A 27,967-nucleotide genomic window follows, 5' to 3' on the forward strand; every position below is an offset into this window, starting at 1 on the left:
AAATACATTTTTGGTAAGTTATGAATTCTTACTGGAAAAGTTTGTGGAGAATTTTCTTTGGGAAGTAAATTCCTTAGTTACTTACAATCAAACCTACATTCACTTTTTGAAGGCTTCTTTAACATCTTTATTTTTAAACACTTCTGGAAAAGTGCAAACTAGTTCGCATTCGTAGTATATGTTGAAAAGGGTTAGGTGCTTCTATAATTCAAAATGTCGAGTTAAAAATAACAACTGAAGCTCAGGTAGAAATTGGGGGTCTCCTAATTCTTTGTAATATAAATGAGAATGTTTTTAATAGAACTCAATTTATGAGTTCTTTATACATGTCTTTATTGTGATATAGATATGTAGGAGCTTTAAGGCCACTTTCCATAAAGTGTGCAGCAGAAAAGGACAGACGTGACCAAAAATTGTCAGTCTTCCCTCTGGGGAACTTCAAGAGTCATTTAAGGAAGATGAAAAGAAAAAAAAAATGTATTCTTTTCTGCAGAAATACTTTAATCTGCTACAGTGTCATAAAGAAATCCTTTCCTTAGCTTCTTGCTCTGTTGGTTTCCATTCAGTTGGTAACTCTTCATTCTACACTTAACTGCTGTCATAGGGCACCCAAAGTGGGAGGGTGTAGACATCCATGCTGGTTTGGTTTCCTCCCCCAACTGGTGTTTGCTGTAAATTCCTTCAATACAACATTCGACTTTCAAATAACTGGGTACTTCAGACTGCGTTACTCACAGTGGTCCCAGAGGAAATAAGAAGTTTGGCCACATTTGTAATTTAACTTTCACCAATATTTTCTTTCTGGGGGCGCCTGGGTGGCTCAGGGTGTTAAAGCCTCTGCCTTCAGCTCAGGTCATGATCCCAGGGTCCTGGGATCGAGCCCCGCATCAGGCTCTCTGCTCTGCAGGGAGCCTGCTTCCTCCTCTCTCTCTGTCTGCATCTCTGCCTACTTGTGATATCTGTCAAATAAATAAATAAAATCTTTGGGGAAAAAAAAAAAAAGAAAGAAAGAAAATCTTGCTTCTGAAAACGATCAACTGAACCGAATCGCGTGCTTCATGATTTCTATCCCGGCACAAGCTCCTCAGTGTCTGATAACCACCCACGGATTGAGGGGCTGGTCCCTGACCACACTTTGAGTAGTAGCACTGCTTTAAATCTTCCTTTTTACTTAAACCTCGTACTAAGGTATTTTAAGTTAAATTTTTTAAAAAATTGGATGAAGCACGGAGGATGTAAATTCAGGTAAGAACCTATGAAATCACAAAGACAAGACATTCAAACATTGGCTTACGAGTGGTGAAGACCCCGGTGACTTTAGGGCTCTGCTGGTTGCCTTTGACTGCGACGAGGGATGCGGTATACTCAGAAGCGGGCTGCAGATTCCTCAGTGGGTACTGTGAGGCCGAGGGACCCACATTGTACTGCTTGGGCTGGCCTCCCCGGGTCGGGCCCACAGTCAGTCGGTACCCCGCTATCCGGGCCCGAGGAGGAGTCCAGGTCACTAAGACAGTGGTGTCCGTTTCATTGGTAAACTGGAGGTTAGTGGGAGCATCCAATTCTAGAAAAAAGATGAAACACACCAAGAAATATTTGACCCTCAGTCATGATCATCCCGAAACTCAAAAGCTTCACTGGATTTTCTAAACCTTCCTTAAAGCTGAAACTCAGTAAAACTCAAAACCTTGGAAACGTGGAGCCAGTATGAGATAGAGGGCTACATGGAACTTTGCAAAATGGTTTTAATCATGAGAAATTGCTTTTTTTTTTTCCCACTTGACTTTGGTCCTGAGGAAAGTCCAATTTTCCAGCATTTCTTTCCCATCACCCTCTGATCTTATACTAACATTGTAGAGATCACATCATCAAAACAGAAAAAATAACCAAAAAAATAAACCTCTCATGAATGTCACAATGCACTCTGAACCGAACAGGTTAAGACATGAGAGAGAAGCCCCAAAATACGAGGGCAAGATGAAACTCTACACGGGACAGAAAGAATATCGTGTGCATGTATTGAATGAATAGTCCTTTGCTAGAGAAATAAAAGTAATTTTCGCATGATCCGTGTTAGCTAATAATTATAGCATATCCGTCAGAATCACAGCAGGACGCTGGTGAGTGCGCACTATCAGACTATCAGAAAGAATCACACAAACCGTGAGTGTTCTTCAGTGTGATAGCTAGAACTTTCTCTGCAGTGAATTAAAACACTTTCCAGATGAAGGAAATGCTTACAAGGTAATCCAGTGTAATAAGTGAAAAAACTGGACATGGGTCACAATGACAGCAGTCTACATGGCCAGCCCCATTGCTTCCTAGCTCTGGGACTTTACAGACTGCAGAATTTTCTATCAGCTTCAATTTCTTCACAAACCCAATGCGGATGAGAAGACCTTCTTCATTAGGTCAAGGAGAGTATTAAATATAAGGACCATGCTCGTAAAGAACCAAGCAGAGGCCCTGGGACTTCAGATGCAGTGACTGTTTCAGCAATGACTATTTATAAATAATTCTATAAAAGGTTAAGAGCATACATTTGCATTTTGATCTAGGTATTTTTAGTTACAGAAAATATCCTCAAATTTACAATCCATGTCTCTGTCAGCAGAGAAAATCAGGTTCTCTTAAGTTGCCTCTCTTGGTGCCATCACCCGCTACGTGGGTAGGCGTATTCGGGAAATGGGTCACTGTTGAGCATCCGTGGAGCTGGTCTCAGAGTAACGACGTGCTTCACGTCCACGATGCATTCCCTCACCCACCGGGTATCTCCTTATCTCCAACCCGACCCCCAGGACTTAACGTTTTGCTGTGCCTTCACCACAGATTGGGAGTCAAGGTGGAGAGAGTCGGGAGCAGGACATACTGGTTGTTTGTTCCGCCGTCAGAGGCTTGCTCTCCCTCCCCTGGTTCACAGCGAAGACCTTGAAGTGATAGGTGACCCCAGGGGACAGTCCGGTGACTTCCGCAAAGGCATTCCTGCTGATGGGCAGCCTCTGGCCGTGTTCCCCAGGCAGGTTGACAGGGATCACGTCCACGCGGTAGCCGGTCACCGCGCTCTCGGGGGGGCTCCACATGATGGTGATCTTCACGTCCGTCACTTCCACAAACTGCAGGTCCCGAGGAGGGGGAACTTTATCTAACAGACAAGAGCCAACTGGTCATTCACAATTCCTGCTGAGGTGTATTTATTTTAAGCCAATTTCCTGGATGTAAGGAAATTCGTGGCGCCTCTCATTTCAAAGCAATGCTAAGTTTTGTCTCTCCACCAGAGAATGTGTGTTTCTGTTTATATTTCCATAGTTCAGTCATCCTGCTTACACAGGACATCTGAAGCTTTTTATTTCACTTAACCTAAAATGTGTAGGTAAGCAGATGAGTTTCCAATGTATTAAGTGTCCTGTTAAGGAGTTTAAAATACACACACACACACACACACACACACAACCAAAAAACAAAACCAAAAAATACCCTAATTGTGACAACAGAAAAAATTTGGCTTGCATTTTACTGAGCCATTTTGTAAAACTTTAAAGTAACAGAGGAACGAACACCAAAGTTTCTGGGAAAAATAAGAAGGTTTTATGTGTTGGTTTTTAATCAGGAAAGCCAAGAGCCAGCTTTGATAAGTTAGTTTATAGCATGGACATTTCAGCCAAATTTCTTAAGTTGAAGGATAAGCTCATCTGTAAGATTACTTGCACACAGGAACTGTTGACAGAGATAAAACAGCCCTCCCAGATAAATAATAATTCTTGGGTCTCCCACTTCTGGTCCACCCCAGCAGTCTAATGGAATGAGCCTGGTTGTATTCCTCCGATAAAAGGGAGGTTAAGCATCTTGTCTTGCTAAGCCCTGAAAGGTAGGCTAGCACAGGAGGGGGCTCTCAGTTACCTGAACGCGGGACACCTGTGGTTTCCTGTTGGATGAAAACAGGAGTACTTTCTTGGTTTTCTTCCACCGCATAGATGGTGATGTTATACTGGACACCAGGTTGCAAGTCACTAAGGGTGACGGAGTTCGCAGTTTCAGGAAGGTTGAGCTCCGTGCTGCTGCCTTCTACTGAGGGCGAATACACTATTCTATATCCTGCAGATTCAAGGGGGTGAAGTTAGACACACAGTTTTATGAAACAGAGGTTTAATGAGTCCTAAATCTCTCTTCTCTGAAAAGCCCTTAGACTCTTGCTGGATTAGTCTAGAACTAGAGATGCTTTCTGACTCTTTACATGTTCCTACTTCCTATCAGGACTGTTCAGTACAAAGATAAAATAAGAGCAGTCTTGCAATCCTTTTTAATAATAAATATCATCCTCGAAGATCCAAGATCCTTAATAAATCTCTATTAGAGATGCTATGAGGTGAAAATATTCATGTGAAAACGTCTTCTCTTTGAGATCTAGGCAATGAAAGCAATTAATGAACAACCTTGAGCACAGATCGTCTAGCGCTGTCTGCATCTTTCCCAAACTTCAGTGGCAGTGGAGTAGCTTAATGAGCTAAGACGGCAACTGGGTTACCTCTTTAAGAGTAAGTCCTAGAGTGAGGTTTTCAGAAAAATTACCCCTCTTCGACCTCAGAAATGCCTGGTTTAGTAAGTCAGGGAGCTGGCTTTCGAGGTTTTGTGTGTAAGTGTGTACGTGTGTAGGGGGGTCAATAAAATGGACATGACGGGAAATAATCTGTAAGAAGCAGAGCTGTAAGACTTGAAAATAATCACATTCTGAATTACTATTACACACACACGTACACACACACACCCCTCTACCCTAGTCTAGAGTTATGTAGGAGAGTTAAGTGGTATCCCTGTCCACAGGTCAGAACTGGCTCCCTCATCACCCGTGGTGTCAAGATCAACATGGCAGCCAAAAGGGAGGCCAGCATCACCTGTGATGGGCGCCTGGGGTCTGCTCCAGCGAACAACAATCGAGGTGTCGTCAACTCGGTCCACAGCAGGGTCAGGAGGCGCATCCGGAGCTAACAGAAAATGAAAGGAGCACACGATGATAACAGTCAGGAAATACTGCTCGAGGCCTATTCTGCAGAAAAAAAGCTTCTCTTTACAGAGTGTACGACACACGTACCTGTAGTCTGCGAAGTAGACAGGATCAGGCTCTGCTCTCCTTCCTCAGATATCTGATAGACATTGACAATGTATTTCCGGCCAGGAAGCAGGTCAGGGATGTTCACAGAAGTGGCCGTGCTTGGAAGATCTTTAAAATAGAAAGGAAAGGTTACCAGTCAGAGCAAACCAATCCCCGAACTCGCTCCACAGCCTGGAAGAGAAATATTGTTAAAACTACATATTCATGAGGGAAGGGGGCGAAGTCTAGAAGGAAGTGTTCTAATGGAGAATCAATAATATCAATGCATTATGGGATAACTTTTCTTTTATTCCCCATTTTTTCGAAATTTTTTTTCTCTAAAGAGATGTAATTTGTATAATCCACCCCCAATTTGTAAAAGTAGCTCTCTGTAGTTAAAAAAGTCAGGGTGATGGTTATGGGCAGGAGACGACGGGAAAGAGGTATGTTCTTTTCTTATACTGTGCACCTCCAAAGGCTAACATTTTCTGCTGTGGTCTTCAAACTGGCAATCACTTCCCTAAAGAAAATCCTGGGAGCTCCTGGGTGGCTTAGCTGGTTGAGCGTCTGATGCGATTTCAGCTCAGGTCATGACGTCAGGGTCTTGAGATCAAGTCCCATGTAGGGCTCTGCACTCGGTGCGGAGTCTGCTTATCCCTCTCCCTCTGCTCCTCTCCCTGTTCTCTTGCTCACATAAATAAATAGTAAAATCTATTTTTAAAAAAATTATGAAAAAGAAAACACTATGGTTTTATAGACCTGTACCCAGGCAAATGGGTAATGTTGCTCATATTGGGAACCAGGAAAACGTGAGCATGGCTCAGGAAAATCCCAGCTTCATTCTAGAAATGCCAGCTCTGTCCCTTCCTCACACTGGAAGCTTGTTCAGTCCAAGCTGTCAACCGGTTCCAAAGCCATCATGACGGCACTTTTAGCTTACCGAGATACTGTGGTTCATCTCCCTCCTCACTCAGCTCGTATTCCACACGGAATCCTGACACAGTGTCTGAAGCTGAGACCCACGAGACCACAAAGCTGCTGGCTGTGATTTCAGTCACAGATTCAGACGTGGCCACAACGGGAGAAAGGGGTGTCGTCTCTCCTGTCACGGTGTTGCCTAGAGGGTCACAGAAAGGGGAGAGGGGACCTTCAGCCGTGGAGAGCATTTACTACTGTCACCTACAGAACACCATTAAAAGGAAAGGTTGGTGCCATCTATGGAAGAATAGGACTTGGGAAGCAAACCACTTCCTGAGGAACGCAGGCACAGCCATGAGGACGGGTGGCATACGTACTGGTCACAGGGGGGCTGGTGCTGGTGGTAGTGAAGTCAAAGCGTGTCACCTCTCGGTGGCCATAGTGCTGGACACTGATGAGCTGTCCCTCATATACCACACCTGGCGTCAGGCCTTTGATAGTGTATGAATTCAAGTGGCCAGGAATGGTAGCTTCCTTCCAACGGCCTGGAGAATTTTTCTAAAGATTTAAAAGAAGTCACGTAAGTATTCATAAGGATGAACATTCAGAGATGATATTGATTAGTCTTCAAAGAACGAGGCACCTAGGCAGCTCCATTGTGGAGGGAAAATCATGGAAAACAGGAATCAGAACAGGGACCTATAGCAGAGTTTAATATTAATAATAATTATTATCATAGCTAATATGTACTGGTAGCTCACCATGTGCCACCAACTGGGCTGTTTTACTTGCATTTGCTCATTTAAACTTCCTATCTCTCTTCCTTCCAAGTTAACGGTATAGTTGCCTTCATGTTACAGGAGAAGAAATAGTATTATATGACATGCCCAAGGCCACCCTGTCACAGGTGCTGGACACATTCCTTTTTGCCAGACTGATGAAGAATCCAAGTTTTGGCTCTCTCATTTTTTAAATTTCTACAATGAACAGAGCTATATTCTTCTCTCAAGTGGCAAAGGCCATGTATTCTATCTTTCACTAAGTAGGATACAAATTTCTTGCCTTGCAGAAATAGTAAAAAGTATAATCCTTCTTTGTGACTCAGTTCCTGAGACCATCACATATAAGGTTCCCCTGGTCTGGCTGTATGACTCACTCTTGGGTATGAATTACCCCATCAGAAGTAGTTCCCAACTTTGGGCAAGACTGCAGAAGAATGTGATTTCGGTTTATTTAATCTTTGATTCCAGTTTACATTTTCATATCCTGTCCAACTTCATTAACATGTCATGGATCATAAATCTCATTGCAATAAAATGTGTGGAAAAGAAACAGCCTTACTTCAAACAAGACGAGATCCTTTTAAGTGTAAATATTCTAAACTAAGTCAAATTACATTTTTAATGCCCAGTAACATCTTTAAATTATCCAATCAACCACTTCCTCGATAATTCAAATATTCAAGTGTCCGTTTATATTTTTGAAATCAACGAAACGGATCCTAGTATGTTTTAAATTCAAATTTTAACTCAAATACCCTGAAAAAAAACCCTGCAATTAGTCATGGCAATTAGCTCAGATTTAATGATAAATCTTTTGTTCAATGTGAACTTTTCTAGATAGTTAGCTATCAAAAGAAAATACTCAAACACAAAATCTCAGGTAACATCCATTGAGAAAAAACCTGAAAATTCTTTGTTTTTTTTTTTAAAGACTTTATTTATTTATTTATTTGTCAGAGAGAGAGAGAAAGAGAGAGAGAGCACAAGCAGGCAGAGGCAGAGGGAGAAGCAGGCTCCCTACTGAGCAAGGAGCCCAATGTGGGACTCGATTCCAGGATCCCGGGACCATGACCCAAACCAAAGGCAGGAGCCCAACCGACTGAGCCACCCAGGCATCCCTGAAAATTCTTAATTGTTAAAATTCTCAAATTCATCACTGCAGTTTTTTTGAAGACTTTCCAATTCAAAGTATATTTTATACCTCTCTGTAAATGTTCCTTATTACAGAGATCTTCTGTAACAACTCAGAGTTAGCTTTAAAGTAAATAAAATTGGTGATGAAACAAAAAGATGAGAAACAAGGTTTTTAGGGGAAAATATAGTGATCTCACTGACTAAAATCTACTACATACAAAGTTCTGGAAATGGCTGATTCATATACCATGGATAAGAGTACAGAGTATACTACAAAAAGAAAATGATTTTACAGCTTGAATTTTTTTCTCCAGGAATTTAAATACAACTGCACAGGGCAGTCAAAGGTTTCATTTTGTTATTTATTTATTTGTTTGTTTTTTTATTTAAAGAGACAAAGAGAGTAGGTGGCAGGGGGAGGGGCCGGGGGAGAGGGAGAAGCAGGCTCCTTGCTGATTAGGGCACTGACAGACCCTGGGATCCAGACACAGCTGAAGGCAGACGCTCAACCAACTAAGCCACCCAGGCACGCCCCCCCCAACCACCCATTTTGTTTCTAATTGCTAGAATTTGATAGCTATGACTAAAAATGGGGATTTTTCTCCTGTGTTTAAAACAGTGTTTCTCAAGTTACAAGTCATGAATTTTGGAAGTATAGCAGGCAGGTCTGAAGGATAAGAAAAACTAAAGCTTACTAGACCAATACCTTCCTCTGTAGGATTTCTTCAATTTCTAGATGGTTCTTATTAGAAAATCATAAGGTTCACTTTTTAAACAAACTGTCATTCCTCATGTATTCTTCCCTCCAACCCTCTCTTCCCTTCTATCTAAATAACTTCAGAGGATCAAAAATAATGTTTTAAGAAGTGCTCCCTTATGAAAATGAATCCAAAGAGCTAAATACTGATTTTTCAAATCATGGAAATGATGCCCATCATTGTTTTCCTCTGACAGAGTTCCAAGACATGAAACCTTCAGATTCTCTTCCCATATTGGGGAAGAATCGTTTCTGGCATTATCATTTCTAAGTCCTTGTTAAGAAGATCGTTCTAAATACCAAATCTTTCTAAATCCTTCCAAATACCAAAAAAGCTAAATCTTTATGTCAAGCCACAGATAGTCAGTCAGATCTGTGGGCTCAAAAGTTGGAAAAAAGAATGTTTAGGACGTGTTAATTTCGGTAGCCTCAGTGTGCGCAGTTTCTGAGTGGGATACTCACAGGCTTCCATCTGAGAATGTACTTGGAAATGTGAGATGGTTCTGGGGCATTCCACTGGATAGGGTGAGAATTGGGTTGACTGGGGGTCTCGGTGATGATTACTTGGACGGGACCAGTTGTGCCTGAAAATGAAAATGTGAGATTTGGTGATCTTGGGTATTCACTTACTTTAGCTTAAAAGTTACTGCAAATGGATGGTCATCATTAAAAGACGGTTTTATTTATCAGTAAATGTGAGTAAAAAAAAAAATTCTGGGATTATTTTTTTACATCTTGACCTTGGAAATCAATGCCACAAAATCCTTCCTTAGTCGATAGATCATCGTCCATCACATGAGAAATGCAAATAGAACTTGTTTATAGCAAATAAAATTTGAAAAATGCCACTGTTTGTTTTCCTCTCAATTTTCAAAGAATTTTGAGAAAATTGCGAAACTACTCAAACCCAAATAAAGCGACACAGAACCCAAACTCTATTTATCATACTGAGCTGCTTTCAAGCAAATTCTCATTTGTAAAGGCTTTCATCAAGAATGTATCTACCCAAAAAAAAAAAAAAAAAAAAAAAAAGAATGTATCTACCCACGAAGAAGAAAACATTCCAAAGGCCATGGGACATGATGTAAAACACACATATTTCTAAATGAGATAGAATCCTTAATGAATAAATTACAGACTCAGTTTTCTTTCTTTTTTTTTTAAGTAAGTCTTATTTAAGTAATCTCTATACCCAATCTGGGGCCCGAACTCATTACCCCCAGATCAAGAGTTGCATGCTCTTTTGACTGAGCCAGACAGAAGCCCTAAGACTCAGTTTTATTTCTTATCAGCCGAAGCATCCTATTGGGGGAAAGGTTAAGTTTTAGTTTTACTCAGTAAGTATACTCTAAAATCCTACCACTGAGTGCTCAAATTATTAAGAGATCAAACTTCTTTTTTTTCAAAGGCAGTTACCAACTGAAATGGCATTTTGAAGTATATACTAAATTCAGTATTTCCATATCTCAATATATATGACTGTTTCCAACAAAATTTAAAGTCTGATTTTGGTTCTTCTTCTTCTTCTTCTTCTTTTTAAAAAAAAACCATATAAGAGAAGTAGAATTAATTTCTTAGTAGTGTAGACTCCATTTAGGATAATAATGAAATAGCTAGAGAATTTAAGCTTACAGCATAGAACACCATCTTCTTCCTAAAGACTGTCTTTTTTTTATGATGTCAATCAATGTTCTGCTTATTGGATATAAAAATAAAGTTCCTTGCCATAACCTTTCCAAGAATTTCTAACTGCTACTCTATCAAAAGAAAGCAACATTTTGCAAGTCTCACAAAGCATTTCACCTGTATGTTAACAGATTTAAGTTTTCTGAAAGCTCTTAGGGAAAAAAAAAATAGTCATCTTTGAACTTAATTGTTATGCTGTTCAATCCTCTCTGCAGACAAGATATTCTGTGGCAAAATAAGTACAAAGCTTGAATATCTGTGTAGATTCAAAAGTTTTAGGACAATATACTCACTTCTGCACTGGGAATAATTCAAAGTGGTTGGAAGACTAACAAATATTCTCTGAGTCTTAATTTCATTTAATGCACATATTTCTAAACCAAAATACCAAAATTCATGCATAAGATTATCCATTTTCCATTCTAAAGGAGGGTATATTTCACAGAACATGGAAGGATGTGTGTTCTCATCAACTGGCAGAAGTTAATTACACGTCATTTTTTAAATTACCCCTTCTGTTCATGAAGATCCTTGCAAATACAAGTGTACTTAAATTTATTTAATTTAATAAATTTAAAAAAATAAGACATATAATGAAGTAAAATGTCAGAGACGTGACTTCTGGGAACATCAGTAAATACAGGAATATCACGTCCTTAAATTCTTTACAATAATTGGCCTAAGGTTGTTTAAATATCGATTCTCTAAAGAATTCCTACTATGATTTCCTTAAATAAAAAGACATCTGATATGTATTTTATATAGTTTGACAATCACGATTTAAAGGGAGGAAGAAGTTTGTGATGCCACAGCATGTACTACACCAAGAGTGATCCTTAGTTAAACCACAGACTTTGGGTGAAAACAGTGCCGATGCAGATTTCTCCACTGTAAGCAATGCACACGCCAGAGGGGACTATCTGTAACAGGTGCCTGGGCATGTGTGAGGGCAGGGGCTACACGGGAAAGCTCTGTACCTTCTTTTCAATTTTGCTGGGAACTGCTCCAAAAAAAAACCCAGCCTTTAATTAAAACCAAAAGTTTTGATGGTAAAATGTCTATTAAGTTTCCGAAAGACAGTATGAATGTCTTTTACTGCTCACCTTTAACCCTGATCATGTTCCTGGGTCCGTGAGGAGGAGGTGGTGGGGAGGAAAAGATGACTCAGTGGTTTTTACCTCCGTGATGGAGCAAAACTACAGAAGTTTCTTTTCTTTCTAAAACTTAAAGCATTGGTTCGAAATTGTTTTGAAATTCACACTTGTACCGCAGCCCACCCTTAAGGGGGTTGCACTGAACAGCTGTGTGGGTTCATGCATTTAGTATATTTTTGTTCAGAAAGAAAAGAGACTGTGTCCATCATCTGTAAGGTCAACTCAATTCTGATTACCACTCTACCTTAATCTACATATGATCTGAAGACAGGAAGTCTGAAAATTCCGACATCATTTACATCAGTTAGATTCAATAAAACTAAAATTAATCTAGTGGTGTATACTAGCAATTACCATTGTAAAAACTTGACTTCCTCTCTTACTCAGTCTGACCAAGCTTAACCAGAAAACCGTTAAGTAAAAATATGACACGACGTGTATACTTTTAAAATCGGTTTAAAGTAAGGCTGAAAGGAATCATTTCCAGTAACGATGACCCTGAGGAAGTTAAATATTTATGCGTTTGTGACTCAGTCCTTTTTTCTCTCTTTTATTTGCTGAGATCTGTGCTTTTCCTAGCTGTTTATTGACAAACCAAATGCCTCTTATCTTCTGTTCCTTTGAACAACTCCATCAAATCCTCCCTGGGCGGAGCCTATGGGGCAAGGCTCAGAGACAGTCTCCTGGTCATCTGTGACTCCCTTACTCTTCTCACACTCAGAAAGCCCCGTGTACTAGGCGTGAACCATTGAGTAAACCAGACACAGAGATAAGCACCCAGCCTCGTACCGAGGGCAAATATCAACCCCCTCTCTAAATCTCCTCCTCCATGTTCACTGGGCATTCCTCTGAGCCTTTTTTAAAAAGCAGGAGCAAACTCAACCTGTAAAACTCCAAAGCAGAAGGCTTCTTTCCTTTCCACCTAGATTTTACCCTGGTCGTGTTCACCAAAATGCTTCCAGTGGAAAATGCTTCTGGCTTTGAGAAACAGGCTAGTTTTAAAGTGAGAAAAAACATTTCTCTCTAAAATCATTGAGGATGATTTTCAACAAACCGTCACACCAGTAACAATCTGAAACACAGAAACTAGAGAGCATTTCTTTAAACGTTTCTATTCTTTAGTTGCCTCATTAAAGAAGAAAACCAATGCACTTAAGGTTTGTCTATAGATTTAAAAAAAATTATTAAACAAAAAAATTATTTTAAGTGATTCCTACACCCAAATCTGTCATAAAATACAACTTAAGGGGGCACGTGGGTGGCTCAGTGGGTTAAAGCCTCTGCCTTTGGCTCAGGTCATGATCTCAGGGTCCTGGGATCGAGCCCCGCATCGGGCTCTCTGCTCAGCGGGGAGCCTGCTTCTCCTCTGTCTCTGCCTGCCTCTCTGCCTACTTGTGATCTCTCTCTCTGTGTCAAATAAATAAATAAAATCTTAAAAAAAAAATACAACTTAAGAGCCAAGTTCATTTATGCTGTGGGCTTAAGACAAAGGTCACCTTCGACAACTCTGACAGTGACTGAGGGATTGAGGAGAAGCGAGTTTCTTCCAAGTCTGTGGAAAGGGTGTATCTGGGTGGTTAGTATTTAGGATCAGAGGTCTGTTAGATAGTTAGTGCTGGAAAGACCTTTAAAGGCAATCAGCTTTAACCTCCCCGTTTTACAGATGAGAAGCTGACGAGTAGAGCCTGACATGGATCTCTTTCATAGCACCTGTACAGCTGGGACCCATGACTTCGGCAAACTCTAACTTCGATCAAATTGTTCCATACCTGGTTCTCGAGATAGTGAATCTCTTACTACACTATGAAGGGATTGAGATTACTTAATCTTAATTTCTGTCAGAGGCAGGTTCTATGCTAGGAAAACCTGTTTTTGTTTCTGAATGTGGGCCATGTTTCTAGTCTAAAGTCAACAGAGTTCTAGGAGGCTTTGCACCTCGGTAGTTATTCAAATAACTGGCACCTAAAGATGAAAGCTTCCTAATTATTATTAAATTTTAAAAATCTGATTTCTTTTCTCTCTTTTTTTTTTAAGATTTTATTTTTTTATTTGACAGAGAGATCACAAGTAGGCAGAGAGGCAGGCAGAAAAAAGAGAGGCAGAAGCAGGCTCCAAGCCGAGCAGAGAGTCCAATGCAGGACTTGATCCCAAGTCCCTGAGACTATGACCCAAGCCGAAGGCAGAGGCTTAACCCACTGAGCCACCCAGACGCTCCATAAATCTGTTTTTTTTTTCTAAATGAGTTAATCACACCTATAGCTAGGCATTATGTCCTATGACCTTAAAAACAACAACAACAACAAAATACCAGCAATAACCATTTGGGAGTATTTGAACTGCGTGGGCAGAAAATTGACCGAATTACTCAACTCTTGACCCAGAATACTTTGTTCTAGACTCCAGTTGATCAAACAAATGAAAATTTTGACACAAAGAGGCCCTGGTTGAAATGCTGACTGAACACACATACCCTGCATTATATTCCATGTCATCTCTGTATCCAATCTCTCCCTCAAGAGTCATAACATAAAATGCCAACACTTCGCTCCTAGGGTAGCTCACTGCACGGTTTTTATTTACATGTGCCGACGGGAGATCCAATTAGCTGGAGGTTTTAAACTTATGGGATGTTCTAGAGTGTTCAGAAACAAACTGACACACAGGCATATTTTCTCAGCCTCGCACATCTTTTACTTGACTGGGGAGGAAAGAAAATCATTTGAGTCAAAAATCCGATTGTTAGATAGTGATCGGCGAAAAAGAGGAGAAAGAGGAGAGGCTGATTCAGGGACCAGAGTATTAAAAATAAGGATCCTGCCCAGTTTTTACAACTGAGTTGGAAGCTGTCAGTTTGCACGAATCTAGCTACTTACCTGGATAGGTCTGCAAAGGCTGGCAATGCCACTCCCCAATGCCACGGCCATAGCAATAGCACTGGTACCTGACACCATGCACATACTTCTCCCACGAATCTCCAATTTGATAAAATGTTCGGGTTTCTGAATCCTGGCATTGGTCTAAAATATATACAAAGTGAAAGAAGCGTCATCGAAGATGGAGAGCTACAAATCAAATTTCAGTGTGCTCCAGCAAGTGGGCAAGGGAGCATACATTCTTAGTTTCAATGGGAACTTGCAGGTGTCCTCACAAATATATGTGGTTACAAAATATTTTGTTCCTGTCTTTTACCTTAAAGGATAGCTAGCAGTAAATAAGTACCCACTGGAAAAAATGTTTGGTCTTCTAAAAAGATAGTAGTTCTAAATAAAAATTTTGTAATTTAGATTTCAGGATATCCTGACATTCTGAATACCAATTTGAGAAAACTAACTTAGATATATTTTGCCAACATGAATGAAACTGACTTACCATTTGAATAGTAAGGACAAAATATCACTCTATATACCTCTTTAAATTTTGGAGTGCTTAGTTTTACATGTAAATGAATGAACTAGATTTTCACTATGAATACTTGCTGAGCAGCTTCTGAAAAGACCTCTCAGGACTCTGTCTCAGCTTTGATAATCTCAGGTCAAACAAACTCATCTGATTAGTTTGTTTTCTTAGTGAGCAACAGGTCTCTCTTAGTAAAGGAATATTAATGGGTTACCTTAAAGCTGGCCCACAGCTCTATTAGGGCTCAACCTTCGCTATTTGCTTAGATCTATTATAGAGGACAGCCAAGAAAAATACAGTCTTTGGAAGGAGGTATTTCCTGGCACGAGAATCTACACAGTCAGCAAAGGAAGGTTCTCCTTCATAACATGGATTCTCTTTATGATCCAGAACCAAAGAACTGATTCTATTCTATTAAAATAAACCTGCATGTTACTAGACTCATAACAATAGATGACTACCAATATCAAGTTGATATACTGCGTCATGATTAGAGAAAAGATTTTACAAAGCTCTCGGCAACACACTGATCAAAGTCTGAAGTCATGAACTAGCTTTCCTTATCTGAAACTTGTTAACTAGTCCCAGCATCCAAAACCATCTAGAGACACGAAGGCTAATTACCAACGGGATCACACTTCCATCTTCCCCGGCCCTGACCAAAGCAGGTACAATTCAGCATGTGTCCCTCCTCATGACGTTTGTGGAATGTGTCATTCACGTTGTAAGTGATGTCGTCAACAATGCACTGATCTGTTTAGGAAACAGTGGGGAGGTGAAGAGCTTTTTTAAGTTTCATAATAAAATTAAAAAATGTCATGCTTTTTTAAAAAAAAGATTGATCTATTTATTTTAGACAGAGAGCGCGCGCACGTGCTTGCATGCACAAGTTGGGGGAGGGGCAGAGGGAGAGAGAGAGAGAGAGAATCTCAAGCAGATGCCACGCTGAGTGTGGAGCCTGATGGGGTGCTCAAATTTACAACCCTGTGATCATGATCTGAGTTCAAATTAAGAGCGGGATGCTTAACCAACTAAGCCACCCAGGTGCCCCCAAAATACCATGCTATTCAAAGCACACAGTTGTTTCCACTAATTTATAACACCTCCCACTAAACTTACTATTCTACTAGCATAGAACGAACACTTTATTAAAGCTTAGTCAGAAATACAATTTTTGGAAAAAATAATTCTTTCATAAACTCTTTCTTATAAACTTAAGTATCAGAGGTCAAAGTGCATACAGCTACAGAATGCGGTAAAAATGCCTTCCTGTGGAAAGGCGATTTTTGAACAAATGCATATTTCACTTCTGGAGAAGTTTTTGCTCCATTGATAATGTCCGTCAGATCTCTGCTTGCTCTGAGAAATTGGGAGGAAGATCAAACATTCTTATGGAACACCCAACATGGTGTGATGGTCTGATCTTTGGAATGGCAGGGGTGGGGAGATACTTGGATATGGGAAATAGAATAACATCTATGGCGTTTGTGAAAGTAAAAAGAAAATTAGGGCAACTCTGTTCCTAACTCTCTGAGAAATCCTGAAAAAATTACTTTCCCCTTGAGGTCTCTCAGCTTCTTCATCTGGTAAGTGAAAAATTAGTCTATATGTCTTTCTAGGGTTCCTTTCAGTTCGGCAACCTCATATGGAATTATTATTACTGGAGTGTGTTACTCACAAAAGGAGAACAAGTTCAGGCCAATGTCAACATACCAGTTACATGAACTATTTATTAGCTCAGAGTTCTACCTAAATCTTCGTTTTCAAGTCAAAGAAACAGAAGTACTAAAATGGCTTTAATAAATCATCATCTCTATTATATACTAGGATCCAAAGGGGAAAAAAATGCTCTGAGCAAAAGAAGTAAGTTTCTGTCACCTTCAGTTTGGACTCACAAAGGTCTCATGTCAGAACAGCAGAGTCTCAGGGCACCTGGGTGACCCAGTCCGTTAAGCATCTGCCTTCAGCTCAAGTCATGATCTCAGGGTCCTGGGATCGAGCCCTGCATCTTCTTCCTTTACTTCTGCCCCTCCCTCCACTTGTGCACGTACTCTTTCTCTCTCTCTCTCTCAAATAAATAAATAAAATCTTTTAAAAAAAATAGCAAAGTCTCTTTTCTTTAGAGAAATTATCCAATCTTTTCTAAATGTGACTCCAATAGCCTAACGAAAAGCTAAAAGGATCAGATGATTGTGTTCCAGCCTTTGGAGTCATCTTCTCAGCTCAGTGTAAGTACTTACCTCCTGGGAATGCCTCTGAATTTTAGAATTGCTTTGCCAGCTTTTCTCCACTGGCTATTGACATGAGAAGCTCAAGGTGTCCAGGAGACTCATGGCATGGCAATGCCTACTTCCTCTCCTACTTTGGTAAAGTACAAGTTTTCCCCTACAAACTTGGTCCTCTCAAAAGTTCTCATCAATGAGCTAGCATACCTCGGAGCTGGGAGTAGGCAACACAAGTCCATTCTCCACGACCATTCCCGACGCATGTGCACCTCATCATGTGACCCATATCGTGCTGTTTGTCCCACTGATCTCCAATGCGATACATGACCCCTTCATTGGTTGTGCAGATTTCCTCGTGCGCTGTGTGGAAATGGATGGAGAAATGATCACAAGACCTAAAAACATACACACTATTATCCGTCTAGCTTGGTTATCCTAACAACTCTCACTTGGAAAGCAGTCTGGTGTGCCTTAAAGAAGTCTCAGCGCCGCTGTGGGCATGTATGTGTAGAGTTTTGAGTCCTAAAGAGAGCAAACCTAGTCCAAAGGTGAAGTATGTTTTGGGGAATAATTGCAGGAAAGGTGAGGGCCATGTTAAACCATGATAATACCTACACATGCACACAACGGGTCTGCAATGTTCTAGAAAACTGATGTTGACTACTGCATCATAACTTTTTCTAGTTCTGCTTTATTCGATCCCAAAGGGAAACTATGTATTTGGGTAGAGAATTGCAAGGGAAAGCATGGTTTTCTTCTTAATCCAACAATGTATTTGTTGAAAAAATAAAAGTGAGTGTAAGTAGCATTCTTGGGTTTCAGTGCCTTATACAGACACTTGATAACAGTGCAAGTGGGGTTCTCGATCAAATGTAACTTGTGGGGTTCTTGAGATTTGAAAACAAGAGGTTTTGGTATTGGCTTCCCTTTCACCATTCATACCAACTATATCCCTCTTGAAACCAGAAAAGATCCCATACTTTTCAGAAAACAGAGTTTGTGCCATTTTGGTATTTCATAAGTGAGAGAATGTATTCTAGTTGAGCCACGGTTAGGTGTAAATATAGTAGGACTGTGACTACAGCAGTTACACATGAAATGTGTTAAGATACTCAGCTATGTGTTCCTTACAAATGACAAACTTGTGAAAAATGTGCATTTCCAGATGTCTTAAAAAGTGTATTTAATGTATTTATATATTTTTGGATATTAAATTATATCAAAAGGATTTTATGATTACATAAATAATTATATGCTAAATAAAATATATATTATATATACTATACATATATAATATACATACCATTTATGTAATAATATATACACTTACACAGATATATAAGTATACCTCATGAAGTTTTGTGCTGTCTGAAAATTAAGACTGAATGGGCGTACTGGGAGTAAACTGGACACTCTTCTTCTGTCTTAAATCGTAAGTGGGTGCCTAAAGGGCTTCATCTTACCAGCCATGGGGCAGAATCCAAACTTCTGGTCAGCGTCGTAGTTGGGCGTGGTTCCACACCACTTCATGTTGTCCCTCCTGCCCTCGGAAGTACAGTCCGTGTAGTTGTGGTTGTTGTACAAGAAGGGGAAGTGGCACAAGGCACCATTGGAGTTCCCACCTCGAGTCTGAACCAAAACTGCCCAGAAGAGGACACAAATAGGAAGACGAGTATTACAGCGGAGCACAGCGGGGTGCAAAGATAGGAAGGCTCCGAGCAAGCCGGGGTTCTGGAGCTAATTCACAGGGAATCCACCCCCCTAATCAAGAAGGCCTGATCACAGAGCTGTAGGCTGCCTTAGCGATTCCTCCTTCTACCTTCAAAACAGACTTGAATCCCCTCTCATTTTCCTAGCCCAAAGAGAAAAGATCAAATGGTTGCTGGGAATAAAACAGTTTTAACCAGAAGAGCAGCAGAGGCTCCGAGGCGTCCATCCTGTATATTCTTGAGCCCTGTGGGATCGCCTATGGATTTTAATATACTGTATCTTTAATCACATCAGAATCCCAACTGGGTCAAATAGAATTGACCTGGAGGGCTTTCCCCTGGGTGTCATTTCCCAGGAGGACTGGAGAGCCAGGAAGGGTCTTCAGGGGCTAAGTTAGCTTCATGTCTCTTGGGTTCAAATGGAACAAAAGTACTACTTCTTTGGCAGCCTCAAGATGAATGGCTGGAAGCCTGGTCAATGGAAATAGGAGAAATGGCTTTTTCTCACTGCTCTGTTTCCCCCTGGGGAGACTCACCGGTGTGGTCTGTACAGAAGGAGTATTTCTGGTCTTGCTCATAATTGGAGGTGGTGCTGCACCACAGGTGGCCGTCCTGCCGCCCTTCCGTGGTGCAGGAGTAGAATGTTCTGCCATTGTAGGTGAACGGTAGGACACAAGGCTCCCCATTGGAATTGCCACCGTAAGTCTGGGTGACGGCTACAAGCATAACCAAAAGGCTCTCGGTAAATAAGTCTGCATTTATGTCTCACCAGGAGCTGCTTCTTCCTAGCTTAATTGAGACGGAGCGTGTGCCCTCAAGCTACTAGTAGAGATCACCACCTAGTTAATGTCAGCCAAAACATGTTACTCAGGAACCCTGACCTTTGTGCCTAGAGGGATGCCTGAGTTCTTTTGCCTGTGTCCTTTGTTGCCACCTTGGCTGTTATGCCTCAGTTTCCCCATTTGTAAAGGTATATTAATACAGGTTCATTAAGAATGCTGCTTAAGGTATACTGGAGGGATACAGACGACACTGTTGGTGCCTTAATAAACATATGAGGTTCTTCTAGGGAAAAGTCAAGTGTCCTGAACGTTCCAATTATCATTACTACCACGTTCTAGCCCAGAGACAATGCATTAGGTTGTTGAGGGAAGTTTACACTTGCGAAGCTCCAGAAATTGGCGATTTAGAGTTTACAATATGGTTGATTTGCTATTCAGAAGGCAACCCTCTTGTTACAACATTTTAGACAAATAAAGATAATACATAGCAGCTGAATTCCCACTACAGGAAAGAAACTACATAGATTAAAAAGATTAGAAGAAAATATATGAAATGCCAACCCTGGTTGTTATCACAGGGTGGAAAGATTATAAGCTTTTCTGGTTTGTTTTTTACTGTTTCTCTCTTTCTCTCTTTCTTTCTTTTTTGGTAGATGAATGTATTGCCTTTCAAAAATTAAGTAATAAGAAGTTATCAGTACTATTTTTTGAAAAGTCAATGCAGACCTGTCTCTTGGCAGCTGACTCCATTGCCCAGGCAAGTGCAAAGCATTTGCTTATTTCCTTGTGTCTTCAGCCACTGCATCCCCACAGAGTAAACCACACCACTGTCTGTGACACAGTGGCCGTACGGAGCAGGTTGGGGGTGAGGCTGGGGCTGGTAAATGGCCGTTCGGACATCTGTGAAGGGGCCAGATCCTAGGAGCATGAGAAAAGGCAGTTAAAAACCCGGATAAGAGAAAACAAATAAACTCTTCTGGACTTGGGATCCTCAAGGTCCCACACAGATCACTCTGAAATCCATGGTGGTACTGACCTGGAACTGGAAAGAAATGCCCCTCCCTTTCTGCATTAGCTTCTACACTCAGCCTAGGAAATAATCTGTAGGAGTCCACCAAATGGTCTCCATCTTCCAGCTCATCTGGAGCTATTGGGATTTCTAAATCCCAGACATTATCCTGTCAGTCAACAGAGCAGATGCCCTCAACAATTCCGCACTCGCTCCGGGAAGCTCATGGTGCTCTCCTTCATAATCCTCCACCACAAGTTCCTTTCACTTCCTTCTTTGCTCTATGCCTCATCTCCCCAAGCGCTCATGTACCCTGTGTTGTCTTCATGCCTCTCCCTTCTTCTCACACTTGCTCTCTTAGAAGCTCCCATTAAGTTCAATATCACTGAACATTTCTCTTCCCAGTATTGTTTTTGAGAAGTGCCTACCACTCTGTATGAGACCTATGGTCATCTGTTTAATTCTGAGCTCTTCAGAGAATACCCCGGAATTCTCTAGAAGTTGCCCCTCCTTCCACATTTTGTTTCCTCCCAAGAGTATTTGGGAATTTGCTTGTTGTGTTTCTAAAACCAATCAATCCTCTTAACATAGCTTTCCTTTCAGAGTAAGACAACAGAATATGTTGATTTTTTTAAGATTTTGGAAATCTGTTCTTCCAAAGACCAGGCCTGCAGAAGAAGAGTCAGAACTGACACCAGGATAATGGGTAGATTGAATTCACCATCTACCTAAGTGTTGCTCAACATGAGAACCCAAAGACACTGCACAGATGACTGGTCCCAAGGCCACACCCATGGGGGAGATGGCATTTGTATTAATATACTCCACTGAAGAGGTACAATGCAAGGCAACGTAAAGATCCGACAGGAGGACGTTCCACATTTTTTTAATCCCAGTGTTTATCAACCTTTTTTGAATAACAGAAACTTTTCCATACACTATTCATAATATTAATAGTCAACATTTATTGAATCTTTACCCCTTCAAACCCCAACTACCCTCTTAAACTATTTCAGGAGATTGATATTTGTATTTGTTTGTTTCTTTGGATGACAGTAATTTCACTGATAATAATCAAATAACTCAAAGAGACTATCAAATCTAATCTTGTTCACCTTCAGAAGTGCTCAGAACAAGATGAAAACTCATCAAAAGGAGAAAAATCTAAATAAATAATAAATATTTTTAGCTAATTGACTGACTGATAAAGGGCTAAGCAACAAGGCTAGTATATTATGTAGTGAAAACCTGATGAGAACATATTAGGAATGGTAGCAAGTACACACCCTCGAGTGTCCTATTTCTGTCTTCAGACTCTTACAAAACAAGCTACAATGCAAAGATCTCATTCTTGCACTAGAAGTAATAAAAACTTCTTTTTTTGTTGTTTTAAATGCTTAGACATTGTGTCATTCATTCTCATCTCTAGGCATCCTCTGAATTTCTCAAATTGTGAATGCCAATACATGAAGAAAATGATTGTGCATTATTTTATGGAATGCAACAAAGTCTGCTGGAGCATGGAAACCACACATAAAGGATTGTTTCCACTGCAAAGAGAGCTGAATGTCAGGACAAGGAAATATATTCCATTTTGCAAAAGAAGAAATGTACTTCTTTCCCTTGTCCTAGCAGAAGAATCATGTAGTCATGTAACTCACCATAACTCCTTCATTCCCATTAAAATCCCTTTTAGGTATTAAAAATGCATCTGCATGGGAATGTGTATGGGTGAGTATATATCTCCATAGAAATTGTGTAGGTTTTATAATATTAGCATTTCCTTAAAGGTCCGTTTACACTCTTGGGGCTAAAACTGCTTCCACCTTCCCAAGACGTTTATTCTAATTTTTATTTAAATTTAAAAACTGATACTAAACAAAGTCTTGACCAACATCTGTAAATGAACTCAGATGTTTAGCAGAAACCCAGCAACTCATCCTCAAATGGCAGGTCAAAGGAATGATGGATTCGCAGAAATACGTTTTGAAATGACTTCCTGTTTCCGGCCCCGCTAGCTCTGCGCCTCACCAGTGGATGTCGTCTGCACAGACGCGTGGCGTTCGCACTTCCACTCCCCTCGGCCATTGCCCGTGCAGATGCACTGGAGAAGGTTCCCCCGATTATCCTTCTTGCTCCAAGAATCTCCAATTCGGTAGGATGTCCTGGTGTCCTGATCATTGCAGCGGTCTGTTTCAGAAAGGAAGCATTTAAATATGCAAGTCAGGTCAAGTGGAGGCAGAGGTGGGGGGGGTAGGTGGGGAGGCAGGAGGGTAGACCCCAAAAGAAGGTCATGGTTTAAAGTTTGGTGAGTTCTATTTTGGTGATATGTTTATACATAATCCTGGTGTCACAGGATTCCATTTGTTCCTGCAGAAAGGGAGATGTGTGATTTTGGATGATTTAGTCTTGTTTCACTTCTCTGTCTGCCAAAATACTTTTTCGTCGTCTTTCATTTGTTAATTTAAAAAAAAATTGTTTTCACATTGGTCCTTTGATCAAATTCATTCTTTGGCTCTCTATTTTCCCCTCTCTTTCCTTCCCAGGCTCTCCCTGTTTTCTCCTGGTGATTACTACATGACTGTCCTTTCGAAAGAGGTCCCTCATTAGAAATTAAGAAACAATAGAGGCAATTAGGTTTCAAAAGGTCTCCCCCAATTCCCTAAAGAAGCTATAAAAAGATAACAGCATCTCTTTCTTCATTTGCTTTGTAAGAAAATTCAGGAGACTACCACTCCTTTGACTAAAATTTCTCTTCTCTCCTTTCTCAACACACACCTACTTAAAATCATCAATAAAATGGTTTTTTTTTTTAATTGCTCAGTGGAATGGTAAAAGCTAAACTGCCATCAGTCTATGTGTTCAATTATCTGGCAAATAGATGGTTTCAGTCATAATCCAGTTTTGCCCATATGCTACAGTGAAAGAAGGAAGGATCTGATTTGTGTATGAATCAGAAAGTCACTGCCCTGGATGAGAGAAAATAATTAGATGGTTGAAGTAAGTCTACACAAATACACACCCACATTGATCTATCACCAGAAGGAAGGTCTGGATGAAAATATTATGGCTGCTTACAGCTTTTCCCCAAATCCCCAACTAGAAGGATGGTCTTCACTGAACCCCCATAGCACATTTTCAATATTCGTCTTGAAGCCCTTAATACTGGACCTTGTGGGAGAGGAATACATCTAAGCCTTTCTCATCTCCCTGACCGACTTACTAAGTACTCTTTGGAGGCTGGGCTAATGTCCAGTTCAGTTTTGTGGTCCTATACAGTCTCATACACAGTAGGGACTCACAAAATTTTATGGAATGAATGAATTTGCTTTGAGGAACTTTTCTCAAACTTGTTATTAGAAGAGCTTTGAATAATAGATGAGGGTTTGAGTAATTGCCACCAAGGTCTTGAAAGTCTGATGATCATAATAACATTTTAAATGCAAAAGATCTAATGAGCCAGCAAGTTTCTGGGAAAGACTCTGTCAGAATTATTATCACTTTCTGTGAAAGACTTACTTTTTTTATTAGCAAAGAACTCAAATTTGGATGATGAACTTTTTAAGATAAATACTTTAAACTCAATAAAGAAAATAGGTTCAATGTATTTAGATTTGATTTAGGATTTATTTGCAACACCAATTGTTAATGGCTGTTTTGCTTCAGTAAATTCTATAGTTGCTACTGGTTTGAAAGTTCAAAAAAGGAGCCTTGGGTCCCCAAAGCAACATGGGCCCAGAGGCAAACTTGGCAGGAACAGAAGAGGTACCAGAAGCCAGCTTCTTTATGGCACTAATAAGCCTATATCGAAGCTTTGGGTAAGAGACACTGTCTTGAACCCCAGGTAGTCACATAATTTTAACCTGTAAGTACTTTTTATTTTTATCAGTTTTGTCAATGAATATGCCTTATTTAAGTTTCAAACAGAGAAGGAGACCTAAGACTTCAGAGCTTTGCCCCATTCTGTCAAAAGTATCAACATACCCAAAGAGGTCTTTGCATGTTATTTTAATTATTTCTTTGGTCTTAATACTTGGAAAAGAGCTCAGTGATACTTTAGATCAAACATTTGCAACTAATCTTCAAGTCCACAACACATTTGGCCTTTGAATGAATGTTTGGGTTCTTTCTTAGCAGCGGATAGCCTAAGACCTTATTAAAGGTCTTTTCTTTGAAGAAGCAGAATAAATTGATGGTGGATTTTTCTTGACGTCCAAATGTTACAAAAACCTGCTGGTGTATCAGGTGTGTGCCAAGTGACAGCACATTACAAGTCTCTCTAGGAATCCAGAAAACAATACCTGGCCTCATCTTGAGCATAAAGAGCTAAAACATACTTCTAGAAGTACAGGTGATACGTCCACTGCCTTCTCCCAGACAAGTACAATCCACCATCATCCAGCCTTGATATGGCTTTTCCCAGGTCTCTCCAACGACGTAGGAAGTCCCAGCAGCGTGATCAAAACATTTCTCAGCTGTAGGGAAATTTGGATGAAAAACAGGAAAAAAAAAAAGTTATTTTGAACTGTGCAGTTTCCTTGTAATTTAAAGTGTATCGTGTAAGCAAAAATCCAGCCGCATTTTTTTTTTAAGTGGTACTCTGTTCAAAAAGAAAGGCACGCCCTGTAACTAAGCACACAGTAAGTAACCAAAGTGAAAGAAAGATCAAGCCAACTCGGCAGGCAGAATTCCTGTTCTCCTAATAAGTACATGGACTGGGTACATTCAGCTAGGACCACTGTTCACACCATTACTGGGGCGCAAACGATGCATGTATATGTTCGTCTGAGGGAGACTGCACAATTCTAATCTTAATTATAAATGCGTAAAAAAACAAGACAAAGCTGTCGAAACTTTGATTTCTGGAAAAACAGCTACAACATAAAGCAAAATAAAAGCCTTTGAATTCACGAACAAGAAGTAAACACAGTACAAGTTATAGACAGAAACTCAGATTTGTGTTTATAGAATCCAACTGAACACTGAGGTTAAAGCAGCTCAAAAATTTTCATTGTGAAGAAAAAAATCCCTAAGGTGTGACAGAGAACACACAGCACTGTGTCGGTCCAGCATGTTCCAAGAGAGCAATATGTCAAAAGCACCACTGTGGGCTCTTGGGTGGCTCAGTCGATTAAGCATCTGCCTTGAGCTTAGATCATGATCCCAGGGTCCTGGGATCAAGTCCTACAACAGGCTTCCTGCTCAGTGGGGAGTTTGCCTCTCCCTCTGCCCTTTTTCCCAACACCAGTTCTCACACATACTCTCTCTCTCAGATAAACATATATATATATATTGTTTTTCCTTTCAAATAATTTACATCTTGACCAAGGGGAAATCTGAGACAAAAGAAATGACTTTTTCCTAAATCTTTCAATTCTATCTTGTGCTTTTGAAACAAAATTAAGACTTCCATCAATGCTTAGTACTTTCTGATCTGATTCCTCCAGGACTTCAGGACTATGAAGAATCCTAATCCTTTAGGATTATAAACTATTTCAGTATTTGAAAATTTCCATTTCATTCTTTTTTGAATTGGAATCCGGATCTTGTGGCCACGTGGCTTTGGGTTGACCCAGCACCGTGACTGTGCCTCCCCACGTCTCACTCATCTCTCAGAGACACACACCTATAGGCTTGCAGGTCCATTCTCCCTTCCCGTTGCCAAGACACACACACTCCAGCATGTAACCACCAGTCTCATGCGGTCTTCTCCAGGTGTCCCCAATCTTGTAGGACTGACCCCCTTCGTGGCAACGGTCTGTTCAAAACAAAAAGCAAATGTTAGAAACAGAGACAGAGAATATTTAAAAAAAAAAAAAAGAAAGAAAGAAAGAAAGGAAAGATCTCATGTTCCACCCCATGTGCTAAGCAGGTACTTGGGTTAGACAAAGTGAGCCCACAGAGGACAGCCTTCCCATCAGAGGCAGGGGAAAAGTTAATAGGGCTGGTCATTTTGGGTCATTCAATTAAATGTCTTGTTTAAGCACGATGGGAAATCACACAGAAAACTGAATGGCAAAGCAAGAGGCCATACATCCTGGTTCCTCAGAGAGATCACAGAAAATTGGGTCCTAAAGCAGCAGGAAAGAAAAGCTGGCAGGGACCCCCTCTCCACAGTCACAGCAGGGTGAGCCTGACTGAATGAAAAGGCCACCTCACATTGGGCATAGCTTTCCAGCCTTCTGGAGTGGGAGAGCCCATATTTTACCAGAGGTTAAAAATGTCATATTGGAGGATATCAAACAGATGTCTACCTCCCAGGTAAGGACATCTGGGTACTCTTCTAAGCTGTTTAACACAGTGGCACATCCAAAGGCTGAATGCCCACGAGACTACAAACACTATGGACCACGGACTCTTCAGCCTGCCAACACACTTGAATAAACCCTAATGTTAAATATGGGAAAAGCTGATTGGGTCTGTTCACAAGGGACTGCTTTGTTCTTTTGGACAGAAGCCTTTCAAGTAACTTACACTTAAAGGCTGGATTAAACAAACGAAATGCTTTGTTCATAGGGTCACTGGTAATACAGTGAATCACAGTGGAAAGTTGCCTTGACTAAACTAGAATTGATGAGAGTCAGCACAGTGCCCAAAGGTCCTTGGAAACACTAGTAGGCTAATCATTCCATATTTCCCCTGAGGACAGAGAGATTAGCTTCCTGGGTAAAAACTATAGGTTTCAAAGAAACCAGACTATATCCATGAGACGGCAACAGGTCTCTCACTCACAAGCAAGAGACGACCACGGAATGGCTAATTCACTCTTCCAGACCATCTTCCTAATCACTGCACATAATCACTTAATCAGTCTGGCTTGATTATAAATAATGTAATATAAATATAAATTTATATTTAAACGAGGTAATATAAAACGGACAACTCCTCGGAACATTTCTTACTGAAATGGAACTCCAGAGATTCCCTTGGTACTCCTAACTCCATACAGACTGCTTCCCCCTGTGCACAGAACCATCCTCCAGAAGCACAGGGACCAGGTGGGTGACCACAGAAGAGCAACTGGTCCCCTGGGCATAAACCAGTCATGCATAACAGAAAGTGACAGCAAAGGCGATGGAGAAAGTCACATATACGCTATCTTGGCATCAGCTCACACGATGTCTTTCTTACTTGCAATGGTGCAGCTTATTCGCCCTCGCCCGGCTCCAATACAGGTACAGTCCCAGATCATGGAGTCCTTAGGTCGCTCGTAAGTGTCCCCCACTCGGTAGGTGTTCCCTGTGTACTTGTCAAAGCAAGTCTCTTCAGCTGAGGAGACAAGGGAAGTCCATGAGAGCCTCAAGTCCGGAAAAGCTTTTCTATCCCACTAAT

At 40.6% G+C, this 27,967-nt stretch overlaps 1 protein-coding gene across 12 annotated transcripts in view; it reads right to left on the reverse strand.

Annotated features, from left to right (window-relative positions):
- The window catches only part of FN1 (fibronectin 1), a 66,380-nt gene that overhangs the window by 35,998 nt on the left and 2,415 nt on the right, over nucleotides 1–27,967 (reverse strand). For all 12 annotated transcript variants that reach the window (XM_059393424.1, XM_059393429.1, XM_059393434.1 and 9 more), the window contains exons 3-20: nucleotides 27,767–27,904; nucleotides 26,262–26,393; nucleotides 24,973–25,110; nucleotides 22,667–22,825; nucleotides 20,353–20,544; nucleotides 19,381–19,560; nucleotides 18,599–18,775; nucleotides 17,343–17,495; nucleotides 15,535–15,663; nucleotides 14,388–14,531; nucleotides 9,137–9,258; nucleotides 6,379–6,559; nucleotides 6,024–6,200; nucleotides 5,084–5,212; nucleotides 4,887–4,976; nucleotides 3,895–4,089; nucleotides 2,867–3,139; nucleotides 1,295–1,561 (exon numbers count right to left, since the gene is read on the reverse strand). In XM_059393424.1, the coding sequence (XP_059249407.1) occupies nucleotides 1,295–1,561; nucleotides 2,867–3,139; nucleotides 3,895–4,089; nucleotides 4,887–4,976; nucleotides 5,084–5,212; nucleotides 6,024–6,200; nucleotides 6,379–6,559; nucleotides 9,137–9,258; nucleotides 14,388–14,531; nucleotides 15,535–15,663; nucleotides 17,343–17,495; nucleotides 18,599–18,775; nucleotides 19,381–19,560; nucleotides 20,353–20,544; nucleotides 22,667–22,825; nucleotides 24,973–25,110; nucleotides 26,262–26,393; nucleotides 27,767–27,904 (2,976 nt within the window). The remainder of the gene's footprint in view (nucleotides 1–1,294; nucleotides 1,562–2,866; nucleotides 3,140–3,894; nucleotides 4,090–4,886; nucleotides 4,977–5,083; nucleotides 5,213–6,023; nucleotides 6,201–6,378; nucleotides 6,560–9,136; nucleotides 9,259–14,387; nucleotides 14,532–15,534; nucleotides 15,664–17,342; nucleotides 17,496–18,598; nucleotides 18,776–19,380; nucleotides 19,561–20,352; nucleotides 20,545–22,666; nucleotides 22,826–24,972; nucleotides 25,111–26,261; nucleotides 26,394–27,766; nucleotides 27,905–27,967) is intronic.

The sequence above is a fragment of the Mustela nigripes genome, chromosome 3 (assembly GCF_022355385.1).
Source record: "Mustela nigripes isolate SB6536 chromosome 3, MUSNIG.SB6536, whole genome shotgun sequence".
Classification (NCBI taxonomy): Eukaryota; Metazoa; Chordata; class Mammalia; order Carnivora; family Mustelidae; genus Mustela; species Mustela nigripes.